At 47.9% G+C, this 19,371-nt stretch overlaps 1 protein-coding gene across 2 annotated transcripts in view; it reads left to right on the top strand.

Annotated features, from left to right (window-relative positions):
* CEP131 (centrosomal protein 131) overlaps window positions 1–13,913 on the top strand; it is a 143,020-nt gene extending 129,107 nt beyond the window's left edge. For both annotated transcript variants that reach the window (XM_082271797.1, XM_082271796.1), the window contains 2 exons: window positions 6,146–6,206; window positions 13,678–13,913. In XM_082271797.1, coding sequence (XP_082127923.1) covers window positions 6,146–6,206; window positions 13,678–13,749 — 133 coding nt within the window. In that variant the 3' untranslated portion in view covers window positions 13,750–13,913. The remainder of the gene's footprint in view (window positions 1–6,145; window positions 6,207–13,677) is intronic.
* The last annotated feature ends 5,458 nt before the right edge of the window (window positions 13,914–19,371 follow it).

Here is a 19,371-nt window from a genome sequence, read left to right as displayed (position 1 = left end):
GCTATTAATATGGGGTTTCCCTCGCCCTCCATGGCCATTAATATAGAGTTACCTTCCTTTGTATCCCTCCACTCTTCTGGGAAGACCTTCCACAAGATCTTGGAAGGTGCCTGTGGGAATTTGTGCCCATTTGTGAGGCCAGGTACTGTTATAGTGTAATATAGTGTAAAAGGTGTGGAAATGTTGGATGAGAAGACCTGGCTCACCATCAGAGGTGGAGTCCATCCCAAAGGTGATCAGTAGGGATACGTTTAGGGCTTTGTGTAGGACACCCGAGTTCCCCCACACCAGACTGGTCACACCATATCTTTATGGAGCTGGCTTTGTACACAGGGGCATTCTGGAACAGAAAAGGGTCTTCATGGAAATGGCTCCACAAGGCTGGTAGAGCACAATTGTCTACAATGTCTTTGTATGATGGAGGATTGCCAGGACCCTGAATTTAATTTGGATTGCTGTCTACATACAGTACTTTTGGCCATATAGGTAGACGCATGTGATGATCAGCCATCCACAAACGTTGCCCATATATTGTACAGTTATCCTTTAAACAGGCCATTATTAACCTTCAAGCAGTGCTGAGACTGCCTAACCACTTTGATGATCAGTGCTACAATGAAAGGAATCTTGTGCAGAGAGAAATTCTATTTTTCACCATCAGGGTTGAGTGGATTAGTCAGTTAACCACTTGCCGACCAGTCACGTTGACTGTACTGCGGCAAAGTGGCTCTCAGCGGCGCGCGGGCGCCGCCGGAGGCTCGCTCCCGCCGTATTCAGTTACAGCGGGAGTCGGGCCAGGGGAGGAGAGGAGGTGATCACAGCTGCTCTTCCCCGATCGTCGGAGATCGAGTGTGGAAATCCGCCCGCTTGTGTAAACAAAGCGGGCGGATCTCCTAAGTGACAGGCAGGGTCAGATTGCAGGGTTCAGCATAGCTGAACCTGCAATCTGTCCTTGTGTCACTCAGTCACCTCCCCCCACACATGTCAGTAAGCACCAGGCATACATTAACCCCTCCCTCTCCAATAAAAATTAACCCCTTCCCTGCCAGTGTCATTTTTACAGTAACAGTGCTTATGTATAGCACTGATTACTGTAGTAATGTCACTGGAACCCCCAAAGTGTCAAAAATGTCAGTCAAGGGTCCGATCTGTCCGCCGTAATGTCGCAGTCCCGCAAAAAAAAAAAATCGCAGATCGCCGCCATTACTCATAAAAAAAAAAAACACCAAAAATGACAGAAATCTTTCCCTTAGTTAGTAAACGCAATAACTTTTGCGCAAACCAATCAAAATATGCTTATTGCAATTTTTTTTTTTTTTACCAAAAATATGTAGCAGAAAAAAAATTGGCCTAAAATGATAAAAAAATTTGATTTTTACATTTTTTTGGGGGGGGGGGGATTTCATATAAAAAAAAATTTGAAAAATATTGTTATTTTTTCAAAATTGTCGCTCTTTTTTTGTTTATAGCGCAAAAAGTAAAAATTGCACAGGTGATCAAATACCACCAAAAGAAAGCTCTATTTGTGGGGAAAAAAAGAACATAAATGTAATTTGGGTACAGCGTTGCACGACTGCGCAATTGTCCGTTAAAGTAACGCAGTGCCGAATCGCAAAATATGGCCTGGTCAGGAATGGGGTAAAACCTTCCAGTCATAAAGCGGTTAAAAATACGCTCATTGAGAATTTTTTTCTCAAAGACATGTAGCTAAATACATTTTGGCCTAAATATATGACAAAAATTGAATATATTGGATATTTTTTAACTGTCAAAGTAGAAAAATATTGTTATTTTTTCAAAATTGACGCATTTTTAATTAATATTGCAAAAAATGAAAATCGCACAGGTGATTCAATACCACCAAAAGAAAGCTCTGTTTGTGGGGAAAAAAAGGACGTAAATTTCGTTTGGGTACGGCGTTGCATGACCGCGCAATTGTCAGTTAAATTCGCACAGTGCCGAATCGCAAAAAGTGGCCTGGACGTAAGACAGCAAAATCCTCCGGTCCTAAAGTGGTTAAGAATAAATTGTCAAGGAAAGTTTTTACTCTAAATCCGGCCATAGATGGTTGGAATCTCAGCTGGACAATATTTGAACCATGTATGGGCAGGCTGATCGATTAACTTTTTCATTCAATTATTGCAAGCAACTATAGCTCCACCTGCACCCCCCTACTGGGAAAACACAATAGCTCTGTGAGAGGGATTCCCCCATCTGACTGCATTGATGGGGGAATAGAGCGTTTTTGCTTTCGCTCCATCTATGGCCGATGACTGCAGGTGGGTGATGGGTAGATCATGCACCTTCCTTGCCGACCCCCCGGTTCCCCCCACATATGCAGAGAGGCGCATGGAAGGATAATACCAAGTGTGCTGCGTTGATCCCAGCTGACTCTTCCTCTCGCTGATTGACACCGTCCACTGATTAAAACGGCCTTCTGCCCTACTGACTGACACTGTTCACTGCTCCACTACAGTTTTCTGCCCTACTGACACCCTCCTCTACTCTACTGACAACGTCTACTAATACTAACTGATTCTGGCCACTGCCCTATTGACCGACACTATCCTATGCTCTGCTGCCACAGTTCTCTGCGCTACTGACACCCTCCTCTGCTCTACTGACTGACCCAGTTCAGCTGCCCTACTGACTGACACTTTCCTCTGCTCTACTGACACTGCCCTACTGCCACCCTCCTCTGCTCTACTGAATGACACTATCGACCTCTCTGACACCGTCTACTGACTTACACCGTTCCGCTGCCCTACTGACACACAGTTCAACTGCCCTATTGACTGACACCTTCCTCTGCTCTACTGACTGACACCATCCACCTCTCTGACACCGTCTACTGACTTACACCATTCTGCTGCCCTACTGACTGACACTTTCCTCTCCTCTCCTCTACTGACACCGTCCTCTGCTCTACTGACACGGTCCTACTGGCACCCTCCTCTGCTCTACTGACTGACACCACCAACTGTTCTACTGACGATGTCTGACAAACACCGTCCTGCTGCCTTACTGACTGACACCTTCCCCTGCTCTACTGCCTGACAATGTCTGCTACCCTACTGACTGACCATATCCTCTGCTCTACTGACACTGTCCACTGCTCTTCTGCCATAGTTCTCTACCCTACTGACTGACACCAGTCCACTGCTCTACTGACTGACACTGTCTGCTACCCCACTGACACCCTCTTCTGCTCTGCTGACACCCTCCTCTGCTCTACTGACTGACACAGTCTACTGACTTACACCGTTCCGCTGCCCTACCGACAGAAACAGTTCAGCGGCCCTACTGACAGACACTTTCCTACTGACACCCTCCACCTCTCTACTGACACCGTCTACTGACTTACACCATTCCGCTGCCCTGCTGACAGTCAGTAGAGCAGAGGAGGGTGTCAGTCAATAGGGCAGCGGAACAGTGTAAGTCAGTAGACTGTGTCAGTAGAGAGGTGGATGGTGTCAGTCAGTAGAGCAGAGGAGGGTGTCAGTCAATAGGGCAGCTGAACTGTCTGACACCATCCACCTCTCTACTAACAACGTTCCGCTGCCCTGCTGACAGTCAATAGGGCAAGCTGAACTGTGTCTGACACTTTCCTCTGCTCTACTGACTGACACCACCAACTGCTTTACTGACGATGTCTGACAAACACCATCCTGCTTTAAAACAGATCTCCTGCGCTCAAGTGGTGTATGATGGGGGAATGAAATGTATATAGGCATTCAAGTGGACTTAAGTTGGTATTGCTTGTGGTCTTGCTGCCCCCTCAGGACCAAGGGTATCCAAAACACACTAAAAGACAACAACAAGAGAAGGGCATTACCACTAAAAGGATTTATTAAAATTTTAAAAGGTCTATATTATACTCACGAAACAATAGTAGATATCACGCATATGAACAAGATCAACACAAGATCTCCAAGGTAGCCAAGGCACTGCATGGTGCTGGATAGCATGCAGTGGTCCGCATGAGTCTGCTAGGCTGACGCGTTTTGAACATCAGTCCACTACCCTACTGACACCGTCCACTGCTCTACTGACACCGTCCACTGCTCTACTGACACCGTCCACTGCTCTACTGACACCGTCCACTGCCCTACTGACACTGTCCTCTGCTCTACTGACACCGTCCACTGCCCTACTGACACCGTCCACTGCCCTACTGACACCGTCCACTGCCCTACTGACACCGTCCACTGCCCTACTGACACCGTCCACTGCTCTACTGACACCGTCCACTGCCCTACTGACACCGTCCACTGCCCTACTGACACCGTCCACTGCCCTACTGACACCGTCCACTGCCCTACTGACACCGTCCACTGCTCTACTGACACCGTCCACTGCTCTACTGACACCGTCCACTGCTCTACTGACACCGTCCACTGCCCTACTGACACCGTCCACTGCCCTACTGACACCGTCCACTGCTCTACTGACACCGTCCACTGCTCTACTGACACCGTCCACTGCTCTACTGACTGACACTGTCCGCTACCCCACTGACACCCTCCTCTGCTCTACTGACTGACACTATCCATTGCTTCACTGACTAGCACTGTCCACTACCCCACTGACACCCTCCTCTGCTCCACTGACCGACACTATCCACTGACACACGATTCAGCTGCTCTACTGACACTGCCTTACTGACCCCCTCTTCTGATCTACTGACTGACATCCACTGCCCTACTGACACCGCCCACTGACAGACACCGTTCCGCTGCCCTACTGACTGACTCTATTCTCTGCTCTACTGACATTTCCCTACTGACACCTTCCTCTACTCTACTGACTGACACTGTTCCGCTGCCCTACTGACCCTGCCCACTGACAGATACCATTGACAGCCAAATTCAGAAGGGATGTGCTCATCAATGTGCCTAATTTCTAGCTGGGGATAACAAGGGCATGTAAATACACTTTACTGTCAAAAGTATTGGGAAGCCTGCCTTTACACGTACATAATCTTTAATGGCATCTCAGCCTTATTCCGTAGGGTTCAATGTTGAGTTGGCCCACCCTTTGCAGCTATAACAGCTTCAACTCTTCTGGGAAGGCCGTCCACAAGGTTTAGGAGTGTGTCTATGGGAATGTCTGACCATTCTTTCAGAAGCGCATTTGTGAAGTCAGGCACTGATGTTGGATGAGAAGGCCTGGCTCGCAGTCTCCGCTCTAATTCATGCCAAAGGTGTTCTATCGGTTTGAGGTCAGGGCTCTGTGCAGGCCAGTCAATTTCCTCCACCCCAAACTCACTCATCCATGTCTTTATGGACCTTGCTTTGTGCCCTGGTCCAAATCATTTGGTGGAGGGGGGATTATGGTGTGGGGTTGTTTTTCAGGGGTTGGGTTGGCCCCTTAGTTCCAGTGAAGGGAACTCTTAAGGTGTCAGAATACCAATACATTTTGGACAATTTCAAACTCCCAACTTTGTGGGAACAGTTTGGGGATGGCCCCTTCCTGTTCCAACATGACTGCGCACCAGTGCACAAAGCAAGGTCCATAAAGACATGGATGAGCGAGTTTGGGGTGGAGGAACTTGACTGGCCTGCACAGAGTCCTGACCTCAACCTGATAGAACACCTTTGGGATGAATTTGAGCAGAGACTGCGAGCCAAGCTTTCTCTTCAACATCAGTGCCTGACCTCCCAAATACGCTTCTGGAAGAATGGTCAAACATTCCCATAGACACTCCTAAACCTTGTGGACAGCCTTCCCAGAAGAGTTGAAGCTGTTATAGCTGCAAAGGGTGGGCCAACTCAATATTGAACTCTACGGACTGAGACTGGGATGTCATTAAAGTTCATGTGCGTGTAAAGCAGGTGTCCCAATACTTTTGGCAAAGTGTATTTACATGCCCTTGTTATCCCCAGCTAGAAATTAGGCACATTGATGAGCACATCCCTTCTGAATTTGGCTGTTGATTGCAGGTACTTGCTTCCTACTTTCAGGAACATTGACTGTAGGCTTTTGCTGAGACTGCGATACCTGACCACAGGTTTAGTTTGAAAATGCACATGAGACAGCCAGGCAATTGGAATTTCTAGGTCTGCTACCCACAATCCTGTCATCTTCTCCCACATCACTCAACCTATAAAAGTACTTTAACATTTCCCGTTTTCTCTGTGATCAGGGTCAAGTCTGCGATTGTGAAGAAAGAAGAGACTGTGAACACCCTCCGGAAGCAGTGCGAGGTCAGTGCACAGAAAGTAGAACTCTTATACTTATACTATTATTGTACTTATTTTACAGAAGAATAGTTAATCCCGAACATCAGAAAACTAATGAAGGTACCACACCAAAAAAAACGAAAATTCACATTTTTTGATAAAAAATTAAAACAGTTTAAAACCAAACATTATTGACATATTAGTGTTAATTATAAATGAACCTCAGTTACATATATTGCCAGTTAGATGAATCCCCAGATGGTATCATGGGGTATTTCATACAAACTGTTCCTGACGCGTTTCGCAGGGACAAAGCCCGCTTCCTCAGGGAGAACTGGCCTGGATTTCTGTCACAAGTTTTAAAAGTCCACCTAGCCTTAACCAGGGAGATGGAACTGCGACCGATGCATATCAGCGAGAGTCCCAGCGCACTTAACCGGTTAATAACCGCCTGCCGCAGTTATACTGCTGCAGGCAGCCGCTCCCAGGCGGATCGCTGTACATGTACGGCGCTCGCTCTCGGGAGGCTAGGGGGCAAGCACGCGCTCCCGCACCCCGCTTGTCAGCGGGGAAGCAGATGCAGCGGGCAGGCGGCTCCGATTGCTGCCTGACACACGCGATCGTTCCCCGCTGAGAGAGAAGAACGGTCAGCTGTTGTAAACACAGCTGACCGTTCTTCTCCCTGGAATGATCACAGAGTGCCTGTGATCCTTCTATATAGGATCACAGGTCTCTATGGTCATATCACAAGCCACGCCTCCCCCTGTTAGAATCACTCCCCTAGGCTTACATTTAACCCCTTGATCACCCACACTGGTTACCCCTTCCCTGCCAGTGTCATTATTACAGTACAAATGAATTAATAGTGCTGCGCAAAAATAAATATATTAAATAATTAAAACAAACAATCCGTGAAAAGGAATAAATATCAGTACCATCAAAGTTATAATCACACATAAATCTGATAAAAGTCAGAACAATAAATGTGCAATAGTGCTAAACTATTAAAGTGCAATTGCAGTAATTGTGCCAGTATAAATTATATACGTAATAAATATGCAAAATGTATGAATGTGCAAAAATTGCAAAAGGAGGTCCAGTAATAAATCCACGTGAATAATAGTGCTGAAAAACATATAGTCCTATAATAGTGAATCAGCCGACTGCAGGTGGCTAGTGCTTCCCAGTGGTGAGTGACCAGAGTGTCACAGTAAACAGCAACCGTGCACCCCCTTGTGAATGGGTGCTCACCTTTAAAATATATACTATAAAGCGTATATATAAAAGATCCTAGTGAACATCCATCCAGATCCTTATGGCTCCTCTCATCCAAGATAACCCAGGCTAGTTTGCCGTATCACTCAATGCAGCATAATATGTAAACCGAGAACTCACAATAGTGCACGAAATCCTTAAAGCTGATTTTTATTAAATAAAAGGTAAATTGTCTCACTCACATGTAATGGTGCATAACATGCACCTTTAAACGATCATAGCAGTAAAAACAATCCATCCAGAAATGATAAAATCGTGGTGGTATAGCGGGAGACGCTGTTCACGTCTGCCTGCAGCATGTACCTGCAGTGTGTACTGGCAGCCGACAGTCTCACCAAGGAATAGTGAAGCCACGTGGTCCCTTGTGTCGTCATGCATAGGGGAGGGGCGAGGACGGACGGAGCGAATGCAGGCTCCTGGGGAGACCAGATATAGTGAATGCAGGCTCCTGGGGAGACCAGATATAGTGAATGCACGTCCCTGGGGCGGCCAGATATAGTGACTGCAGGCTCCTGGGGAGACCAGATATAATGAATGCAGGCTCCTGGGGAGACCAGATATAGTGAATGCAGGCTCCTGGGGAGACCAGATATAGTGAATGCAGGCTCCTGGGGAGAGCAGATATAGTGAATGCAGGCTCCTGGGGAGACCAGATATAGTGAATGCAGGCTCTGGGGAGAGCAGATATAGTGAATGCAGGCTTCTGGGGAGACCAGATATAGTGAATGCAGGCTCCTGGGGAGACCAGATATAGTGAATGCAGGCTCCTGGGGAGACCAGATATAGTGAATGCAGGCTCCTGGGAAGACCAGATATAGTGAATGCAGGCTCCTGGGGAGAGCAGATATAGTGAATGCAGGCTCCTGGGGAGAGCAGATATAGTGACTGCAGGCTCCTGGGGAGACCAGATATAGTGAATGCAGGCTCCTGGGGAGACCAGATATAGTGAATGCAGGCTCTGGGGAGAGCAGATATAGTGAATGCAGGCTTCTGGGAAGACCAGATATAGTGAATGCAGGCTCCTGGGGAGAGCAGATATAGTGAATGCAGGCTCCTGGGGAGAGCAGATATAGTGAATGCAGGCTCCTGGGGAGAGCAGATATAGTGAATGCAGGCTCCTGGGGAGACCAGATATAGTGAATGCAGGCTCCTGGGGAGACCAGATATAGTGAATGCAGGCTCTGGGGAGACCAGATATAGTGAATGCAGGCTTCTGGGTTTAGTAACACTTTAAGTGCGGTGGGATTCTCCCTGATATGCATCCGTCAAAGTTCCATCTCCCTGGTTAAGGCTGCATATACTTTTTACACTTGTGACAGAAATCCAGGCCAGACCTCCCTGAGAAAGCGGGCTTTGTCCTATAACTGGCAATATACACTCACTGGCCACTTTATTATAGTGTACCTTATTAGTACACCTGTTCAGTTTGCTTGGTAACAAAAATTGCTGAAGACGACTTGCTGAAGTTCAAACTGCGCTTCAGAATGGGAAAGAAAGTGACTGTGAATGTGGCATAGTTGTTGGTGCCAGATGGGCAAAAAAAAAAAAGGGGGGATTATCTTTAACCTCAGATGACATCACAATCTCCACCTCCAGCCAATCTGAGGAAGCCTTGTATTCAAAAAACACAAAACTTCGGGAGCATCTATTGGTAAAGGAAATGGTTCGTTTGGGGCAGCTTGGTCCAAACAAACTATTTTACCGCTTGCCGACCGTATACTGTATATATACATATACGGCAGCTCTCCAGGTCTGGGGCAGGAACGAGTGCAGCTGGCACCCCATTTTCGCTGTGATTGGACACAGTGGGAGCCAATCAGCGGGTCCGGCTGACCCAGTGTCCACCAGGACCTACCGATTGTTCCCCAAGAGAGACAGAATGGCTGATGTAAACAAGGCAGATCGCTGTTCTGTGAGAAGGGGAGGTGGAGATCCTGTGTTTCTGCAAAGCAGGAACTCTGATCCATGCCTTCCTATAGTAAAAGCACCCCCATGCAGTTAGTAATCACTCCCTAGGAACACATTATTTAAACCTTTGATAGTCCCTACCAGTGTCATTAGTACAGCGACAGTGCATATTTTTAGCACTGATCACTGTATTCGTGTCACTGGTCCCCAAAAAAGCACCATTTAGTGTCCAATTTTTCTGCCGCAATGTCGCAGTCCTGCTATAAGTCGCTGATCGCCGCCATTAATAGTAAAAAAATACAAGTAGTTAAATTCTGTAAATCTATCCCATAGTTTGTAGATGCTATAACTTTTGCGCAAGCCGATCAATAGTCGCTTATTGGGATTTTTTTTTTTTTTTACCAAAAATATGTAGTAGATTACATATTGGACTAAATTGATGAAGAAATTAATTTTTTTTTTTTTTTCCATTTTTTTAAATGAATTTGTTTTATAGCAGAAAGTAAGAAAAATTGTTTTTCTCTTTCGTTCATTGTTGGACACAGCTCCTGATATTCATAACCACTGGGTTATACTGCCCCCTATAGGAGTAGGACACTAGGCAGAAAATAATTCTGGCTATACCCATGGGCAGTCCCAGGGGGTATACTCTCTCTCTCGCTCGCTCTCTGCTATAGCCACTCAGTTTTTTTCCTGCCTAGTCAGGAGTAAGGTCTAGTCCCTTGCTGGGATCTTTGGTCCTGGCAAAAAAATTTTAGATGGAAATTTTTTTCTCCTGGATTTTTTTTTTGAGATCTACAATCAACTGCCGGACTGGGCGACGGGCTAGATAATCTAGATCCAGTGGCCACCCCAGTCCAGCCAGTGAGAGCGCGCAGACCACTAGGTCGGCCGCGACATAGCCCCACTGGATGGGAGCTCACCTAAACGTTTCACGAGGTCGCATAAGACCAGGTCTCGGCCCAAGTCGCAGCGTTCCTTCTGGGCGACAGCCCCACCAGTTCGATGGAGAGGGGTTCTGTCTGGAGCGGTGCCTGCCTGGTTACTGACATGGTGAGTAGCTGCCCCCCCCTCTCCCCCTGGAGGGTTTTGGGGTGGACATGGGGCCCTCCTTGGGGATGGTCAGACCCTTGGGTTCTCCTCCTTTCCGCAGGCACCCCCCACCCTTGCCAAGTCCCTCATCCTGCCCCCCCCCTCCATGCTGGGGCTATTTGGGTGGTCTGGCCACTTTCCTGGGATGGGGGCAGGGCGCTAACTGATGATGGGGGGAGGGGGAGGGCCCCCCATCCTGCCTGGAACTGTCCTTGAGGCCTGGTCTCCCTCCTGGGTCCACCATTTTTTTGTAGCCTGAGTGTTTCTATACATGGTGGCCATTTGTGTGTTGTCTGATGGCCATTTTGTTGTGGTTTTCCATTGGAAATAGCGGCGACAGCGGCCATGACAGTGGAGCCCTGTGGGCGGTGAGAGCCCCTCTTTATCCCCTGTTGCTGACTCCTGGATCATTTTACTTCCTGATCCCCCCCCCCCCCCCACGTGTAGTGCAGATTCTCCTGGTGGCTGCAGGTGCCTGTTTCTGTGGGTGGGCTCTGTTGCCGCCTTGGGATCTCAATTTGGTGCTTTCAGCTGTACAGAAGCCTCCCTTTGCAAATATTCAGGAGATTCCTCTGCTTACACTGTCCCAGAAGGTGGCCTTTTTAGTGGCTATCACCTCTGCGTTCAGGGTGTCGGAACTGGCGGTGTTATTCTGCCGTTCACCTTACCTGGTGATTTCCAGGGATAAGGTGGTTCTTCGCCCGTCTGTCCTTCCTTCCAAAGGTTGTCTCTGCTTTTCATTTGGATGAAGACATTGTGTTGCCTTCCCTGTGTCTCAGTCCTAAACATCCGAAGGAAATTGCCTTGCATGCTTTGGATGTGGTCCGGGCAATTAGTGTGCACCTGGAAGCTACAGAGTCTTTCAGGAAGTCAGACTTTTTGCTCACGGATGAACCTGGAAAGGGTTTTCCACTTCCTCTGCGACCATTTCCAGATGGATCAGACAGACGGTGGTTCGTACCTATACCTTCAGGGTATCGGGTTCCTCCTTTCCCTGTCAAGGTGCACTCTACAAGGGCACTTAGTGCCTCCCGGGGCTTTCCGTCATCAGGCATCAGTGATGCAGGTTTGCAAGGTGGCCACCTAGTCGTCGGTGCACACTTTTACAAAATTTTCTAAAGTATATGTGTTGGCATCTGCGGATGATTCTTTTGACCGCAAGGTTTTGCAGGCTGCTGTTCAAGAGGACCTGATCCTCTTTGAGGGTGTGTTGTTTTTTCAGGTGGGCTCCAGTTATTTGGTTGAGCTCATTTTGCCAGGTTGGCTAATGTTTAGCCTTGAGAATTTTTTGTTGTTCCAGCCCCACATGTTTAACACTGCCTTGGAATATCCCAATGGTTTTGAATATCATGGGCTGTGTCCGTCAGTGAACCAAGGAGAAAATGGGATTTTTGACTTACCGTAAAATCCATTTCTCTGATGTTCATTGACAGACACAGCACCCACCCCTCTGGAGTTATAATTCTCCTGACACTGCTTATAACAAATCTGAGTGGCTAAAGCATACAGAGGGAGTATACCCCCTGGGACTGCCCATGGGTGTAGCCAGAATTGTTTTCTTCCTAGTGTCTCGCTCATGTAGGGGGCAGTATAACCCAATGGTTATAAATACAAGGAGCTGTGTTCGTCAATGAACATCAGAGAAATGGATTTTACAGTAAGTCAAAAATCCCATTTTTTTTAATTGTCATTTTATAGAGCAAAAAATAAAAACCGCAGAGGTAATCAAATACCACCAAAAGAAAGCTCTATTTGTAGGGAAAAAAAGAAAATATTTTTTTTTGGGTACAGCGTTGCACAACTGCGCAATTGTCAGTTTAATCAACGCAGTGCCTTTTTGCAAAAAATGGCCTGGTCATGAAGGGGAGCAAATCTTCCAGAGGCAAAGTAGTTGTAAAGTCGGAAGGTTTTTTAGCTTAATGCATTCTATGCATTAAGATAAAAAAATCTTCTGTGGCAGCAGCCCCCCCTAATACTTACCTGAGGTCCATCTAGATCCAGCGATGTTGCAAGAGTCTTTGCTCTCTGGGAATCTTCCTCCTCATTGGCTGAGACAGCAGCGTGGCACCATTTGCTCCCACTGCTGTTATCCAAAGTCAGTCAGCCAATGAGGTGAGAAAGGGGGCGGGGGGCGGCCACAGCTCTGTGTCTGAATGGACACAGGGAGCTGTGGCTCGGCTCTGGTGCTTGCTGTGGGGGCACTCAACAGAAGGGAAAGGGCTAGGAGTACCGAAGAGGGACCCGAGAAGAGGAGGATCTGGGCAAAACCATTAAACAGAGTAGGTAAGTATGACATTATTATTTTTAACTAAAAAAAGATAAAAACGAGACATCGCTTTAGGCTCGGTTCACACTTATGCGATGCGGGAAGGCTGCGAATTCGCAGCCTGTTCCCGCATCGCAAACGCACCCCCGGCAGTTCACACTGCCATATGCGAAACGCTGGGGGTGTCAATGTAATCTTAACGACACCCCCAGTTTGATCGCATATCGCAGTGCGATCTTGCAGTTCGCACAGGATCGGATCGCACAAGTGTGAACCGCTGTGCGATCCGATCCTGATGCGGCTGCAAAAAAGGGTCCCTGTGCGTGTTTGCTGCAGGTGCGGTGCGAATTCAGCCATACAAAGTGTATGGCTAAACTTGCACCGCACAGCCGATCGCATGTAATGAAGGAGCAGTGCGCTCCGGTATTACATGCGATCGCCGCACACGTGGAAGTGTGAACCGGCACTTAGTCAAGTACCTTTTGTGTCCAGTAACTCTAAAGAAATTATAGTCCGATGCGGGTCTCTAATGTAAAGCGATGAGAACTGTGAATTCCTGATGATCTTATCTGATCAGGGGCGTAACTACAGGGGTTGCAGGGGTTGCAATTGCTACCGGGCCCCATGCTCCAGGGGGCCCGGTAGCAAACCAGTGGGTGAACTTCCAGGATATCAAAGGTCACACTTGCTACCGGGCCCTGGCATTGCACCACTGTGGGGAGGCCCCAAGATTACAGGAAGGGGGCCCACTGCAGAACTTGTGAAAGGATCCTGCTGCGGGACCATAATAAAAGGCCATGCAACGAGCCCCAGGATTAGTGGGAAGAGCCCCGGGCTTGAAGGGAAGGGCCCCAGCCAGGGGTCTGGGGGGCCCTTCATCGTTTCCTGCATCGGGGCCCTGAAGGTTCTAGTTACGCCTCTGTATCTGATGTCTCTCTCTGCTCTTTCCTGCAGGCGGCGGTTAAGCGAGCTGACCACCTCGAGGCCTTGCTGGAGCAACAACGCAAGCAGCTGTTATCTAAATAGCAGCCATCTCAGTCCAGACCCCCCCCCTTCCCCACCCCACCACGGCGGCCATCTGTGGCTTACTGTCCCACTGCTGCAGGATTTTAGTTTGTATTTTGTTCCAGAATGTTCCTGACACGCGTTCTGTTTGTGCCTCTTGTTTTTAACTGTTAAATAATATATTTTTGTTTTTTTTACAAATTTGTCTCATGTTTTATTTTAACCACTTTGTATCTGGGCCAATCCTGACACTTCGCTCCCGCATGTAAAAAGCTACTTTTTTTATTTAGAACCCCCAAGCATTATATATATATTTCTTTTTAGCAGAGACCCTAGAGAAAAAAATGGCAATCCGTTGCAATTTTTATGTCACGCAGTATTTGCGCAGCAGTTTTTCAAACGCAATTTATTTGATAAAATTCACTTTAATGAATAAAAAAAAGTTACCCCAATTTTTCGTATATATGTAAAAGATGATGTTACGCTGAGTAAATGGATTCCTAAAATGTCATGCTTTAAAATTACGTCTGCCCGTGGAATGGTGGCAAGCTGTAGTGCTTAACCACTTGGTGCACGCGCGTTAGCCGAAAGACTGCTACAGCGAGGGCTTAATTCCGGCCCTTTAACATAATGTAAACAGAAGCCGGTAATCTGCTTTTTTTTTTTTCTTTCCTCAGGCTGACAGCTTCTTTAAAAAGGTCCCACACGGTGACCACCATTGCCACTTTCCAGTACCCATCAGTATTGCTAACCAGTGCCATCTATCAGTGCCCATGAGTGCCACCTATCAGTGTGTTATATTCTCAGTACATGTGAAACCCTTCAGGTATAACACAGTGTAGCCTCATCAGTGCCCATCAGTGCAGCCTCATCATCAGTGCCCATCAGTGCAGCCTCATCATCAGTGCACATCAGTGCAGCCTCATCATCAGTGCAGCCTCATCATCAGTGCACATCAGCGAAGGAGAAAAATTACCTGTTTTCAAGATTTTATAACAAACTATGAAAACTGTTTTTTTTTTTTAGCAAAAAATAAAAAACCCAGTGGTGATTAAATATTACCAAAATAAAGTTCTATTTGCGTGAAAACATGATACAAATTTTATATGGGTACAGTGTTACATGAGCATGCAATTGTCATTCAAAGAGTGACCGCGCTGAAAGCTAAAAAGTGGCCTGGGCAAAAAGGGGGTATATTGGCGGTTCGGTTTGCTTTTGCGCTTTTCCACTGCATGGTACCACATGGTACGGTGTTGGAACGGTACGACGGCGCTTTTCCACTACATGGAACCGAACGGTTCGGCTCTCTTTTGCGCTTTTCCACTGCATGGTACGGTGTTAACGGTTCGGTACAGTATGTTACGGCGGCGCTTTTCCACTACATGGAACCGAACGGTATGGCTCGCTTAAACAGTACCACCTCTGTTGTGGTTCCAAGAGGGCTGTACTGATACCATATCCCACAATCCTTTGCATGCAGCCTTGACTGTTTGTCACTACTAGCCACTGATTGGTCAGAGAATCGTTGTTATCCCACCCACTTACTACTTTAGTGGAAAAGCAAACCGTACCAACACCGTACTATGCAGTGGAAAACCAAACCAAGCCAAGCAGGGCCGAGTGGAGCCGAGCCGGTACTTGCAGTGGAAAAGTGCCAATATGTGCCCTGTAAGCAAGTGGTTAAAATTACCAGTTTAGAGTAGTGATCGACCAATATCGTTTTTTTTAATGCCGATACAGATACCGATATTTTGGTCGTTGGATATTGGTATCGGTCAAATATCTGCCAATATTTTCGGACATGTAAAAAAAAATAATTTTTTCTAAAGGTACTCTTGTGGAGGGATCTGGGGGTCTAAAAGACCCCAAACCCCTCCTCGGCAACGAAAAGCATTCAAAACGCCAAGTTTGGCAGTTTTGAATGCTGTCAGTTTTGTTTTCATTCGGCGCCGAGTACCCAGAAGTGATGTCATGACATCACTTCTGGGTTTTTTACATGGAGACACAGTACACCGGGTCTTCTCTTCGGCGGCGGTGAAGGTAGGATGCCCGGGTCTCCCGGTGGGACGGGAGACCCGGGCGAGCCACGGAGGGCGGCTCCTTGTAATGACAGCCGAGCAGCTTCTCCGCCGCATCGGTTGTCATTACAAGTCAGCCGACCGTCGGCTATGGACGCCGGTACCAGGGTGATGCCTCTAGCTGCAGACCTCTCCCCGGTACAAGCACTTTCCCGAAATATCGGTAAATCCAAATTCCGATATATCGGGGAAAGTGCATATCGGCCCCTGATATATCGGTGTTGCCGATAATCAGTCGATCCCTAGTCTAGAGTTACTGAGGAGTTCTGGTGCTAGAATTATTGCTCTCGCTCGAACGTTTGTGGCGATACCTCACATGTGTGGTGCGAACACCGTTTACATATGCATGCGGGAGTAACGTATGCGTTCTCATTTGCGTGTAAGCATGGGGGATTGGTTCATTTATATAGTTTTTATTTTATATAAAACCTATTTTCTATACTTTTTTTTTTTGGATTATCTTTTTTGCTATCGCAAGGGATGAACAACCTCCCTTTTGACAGCATGGGCTATTACAGGTCCTCTTTGTGGAGAGATCTTGGGTCTATTAGACCCCAAATCTCTCCTCTGGCCTCCAATGCAGCTGATCAGACACAGATCAGTCTGATCGGCTGCTTTTCCAAGTAAAAATAGAGGTGGAACCAGAAGAGATGACATATTAGTCGCTTCCTCTTTCCGGGGTCACAGAGAGAGAGGAACAATATCAGTTCCCTCTCTCTGTTCGGTGCAGCCAATGCCTCTGGTCGCATTGCTCCCAGGACCTGCAATCGGACGGTAGAGCCCGGGAGGGGGGTGGGGCCCCCTTATACCACGCGCAGAAGTGATTGAGTGGCTGTGTAGCCACTCAAATCACTTCTGGTACAAAAGGGAATTGGCGGCTGAAAACTTTGATACCGCTATGATGCCTGTAGGTGCATGCATCATCCCAGGATACCTGCAGCAAACCGAGGACGACGTCCTACAGGTGGCAAGTGGTATTAAAGACTGAATTCCTTTAAATGGGCTGCCTATTACCCCGGAAGATGCACAGACTTCTTCTAAGACAGCACACCCCTATTCATTGCCGTGTGTTACCATGCACATGCATTAGGGTGCCATTAGAGGAGAATTATGGGGAAAATATTTTGGCTGTACTTCTCCTGTAGGTCACAGGTGTGCAGCTCGTTCTGCACTCCTGTGATCTCTTTTCAGCTGACAGCAGGTTAAAGCCTGCTGTTGGCTGACGTCACAGAGCCGGTCCAGTCTCTAAAAAGATCCCGACCATATAGTCGGGATCCACCCAGAAACCTCTATCAGCACCGGGCTCAGCCTCTAAGCGATCCGCCAAGAGCCTAAGCCGGTCGCTCCCGCCCCCCCCACAGCCTGGCGCTTCAGTAAGCACTAGAGGGGAGAACGGAGAGCCAGCGACTGACCGTCCCGGCTCTCTGCTCAGAGCGGAGGGGAGAACTGAGCAATCAGCAGTGTTTGATCACTCAGTGCTTGGTAGGCATAAAAGTTAATAATTTTTCTTTTAAAGTCAATGCTCTTTTAAGAATGAATTGCACTTCAGTGCAGCAATGTTCAGTATGCATTTTTAGGCTCATAAATGTGAATAGAGCCCTTTTTGGGGAAAAAAAAGCCACAGACTGAGTAGAAAATCCTGTCCCCTGCCAGCATGCTGCAAACACGGATCCTTGCTTTGTATATGGAAAAAGTGGTCTCTCTGCAGAGGTCTAACATGTCCCCCTACTCCACAAAGTTAAACCTAGAGCTCTCCAATCGGCAGGGAGCATGAGCTTTAGCTATTACTCAGCAAGGATGTGTTGGACCTCTTCAGAGAGATCACTGCTTACACACATCGAGCAAGATTGGTGTCTTTAACCACTTGCCTACCAGCCGCCGTAGTTATACAGCGGCAGGTCGGCTCTGTTAAGGAAACTTACGTACCTGTACGTCCTTTCGTGTAGCAGTTAGTGGGAGGACACGCCGATTAGTTAGAGGGGGAGCCAATCAGCGGGTCCAGCGGACGGGATATCCGCCGGGCACCCGCGATCGCTCCCCATGGAGATAGAACAGCGGTCTGCCGAAGTAAACACGGCAAGTAAGTAAGTCCCCCACAAAGTTAGAAAACACCCCCTAGGCATACATTTAACCCTCTGATCGCCCCTGGTGTTAACCCATTCCCTGCCAGTGTCATTATTACAGTGACAGTGCATATTTTTAGCCACATCATACTGCTCAGTACAGACCCCCCTTCCAGCCTAACTCCTCAGTACAGAGCCCCCTGGCCTAACCTTTCATTACACACAACCCCCCCCCCGTACAGTTTCCCTCTCCCGGTCTAACCCCTCTGTACCCACACACCCCATCACATCATAACCACTCAGTAACTTAGTACAGACCCCCCTTCCAGCCTAACCCCTCATTACAGAGCCCACCCCCCAGCCTAACCTTTCATTACACCCTCCCTTCCCCATACAGATCTCCTCTCCTAGTCTAACCCCTCTGTACCCCACACACCCCATCACATCATAACCGCTCAGTACAGACCCCCCTTCCAGCCTAACCCCTCATTACAGAGCCCCCCCCAGCCTAACCTTTCATTTCCCCCCCCCTCCCTTCCCCATACAGATCTCCCCTCCCAGTTTAACCCCTCTGTACCCACACACCCCATCACATCATAACTGCTCAGTACAGACCCCCCTTCCAGCCTAACTCCTCAGTACAGAGCTCCCCGGCCTAAGCTTTCATTACACACCCCCCCCCCCCACACAGATCCCCTCTCCCAGTCTAACCCCTCTGTAACCACACCCCCCATCACATCATAACTGCTCAGTACAGAGCCCCTCCCCCATCCTAACCTTTCATAACCCCCTTAGCATAAATCCCCCAACCACATTCTCCCCTCTCCCCCCATCCACACTTTGACCCCCCACCCACTGTTTCCATTTACTGCAGTTCTTCTTATCAATCAGTGACAGTTCAGAGTGGAGAACATCCTTCTCTTGGTTGTATCATGTGACTGGATCCGAGGAGGACCCTCCCCTTTGACTCCAAACGGCCGCTGTCAGACAGACAGAAGTGGTGCTGCAGAACCCATAATGCCAGTACCGCAGCACTGCTTCTGCCTGACAGTAGCAGCTGCACAGTGCAACAAAATAAAATGTCTGAATGCTGGCACCCAGTGCAGACCGAATCGATCCCCCCAAAGTATGTCACTGCCCTTAATGCTTTCCCTGGAACCCTTATAACCCATTTTCTAATGCTTTTTTGATGCACTGCATGTGGTGTGAACTTACACCCCTACCAAACTGCATGGCATAGGAAAGAATAGGATGCATTATTGTGTTTTACGTCAGGGATACGGACCAGCGTGAATAATCCCTGAATGAGGCTCAAGGGCTCTCCACACAAGTGGCTGCGTCAAGTGGGACTCCGAGCTGAGAAAATCCTGCCCTGCACCCGCCATAATTGCCGGCTTCCTGTATGGCTGCTGTGGCAGCTCATTGTTCTCTTATCATTAAATCTCGCAGACTTGTTTCACTTCTGCAAATTGCTGCAGCTGTCTACAGCTTTACCACATAAA

The sequence above is a fragment of the Pelophylax lessonae genome (genome assembly GCF_965119305.1).
Source record: "Pelophylax lessonae genome assembly, chromosome: 11".
Classification (NCBI taxonomy): Eukaryota; Metazoa; Chordata; class Amphibia; order Anura; family Ranidae; genus Pelophylax; species Pelophylax lessonae.
The sequence above is the reverse complement of the archived record's forward strand: the minus strand, read 5'-3'. Positions and strand labels throughout refer to the sequence as shown.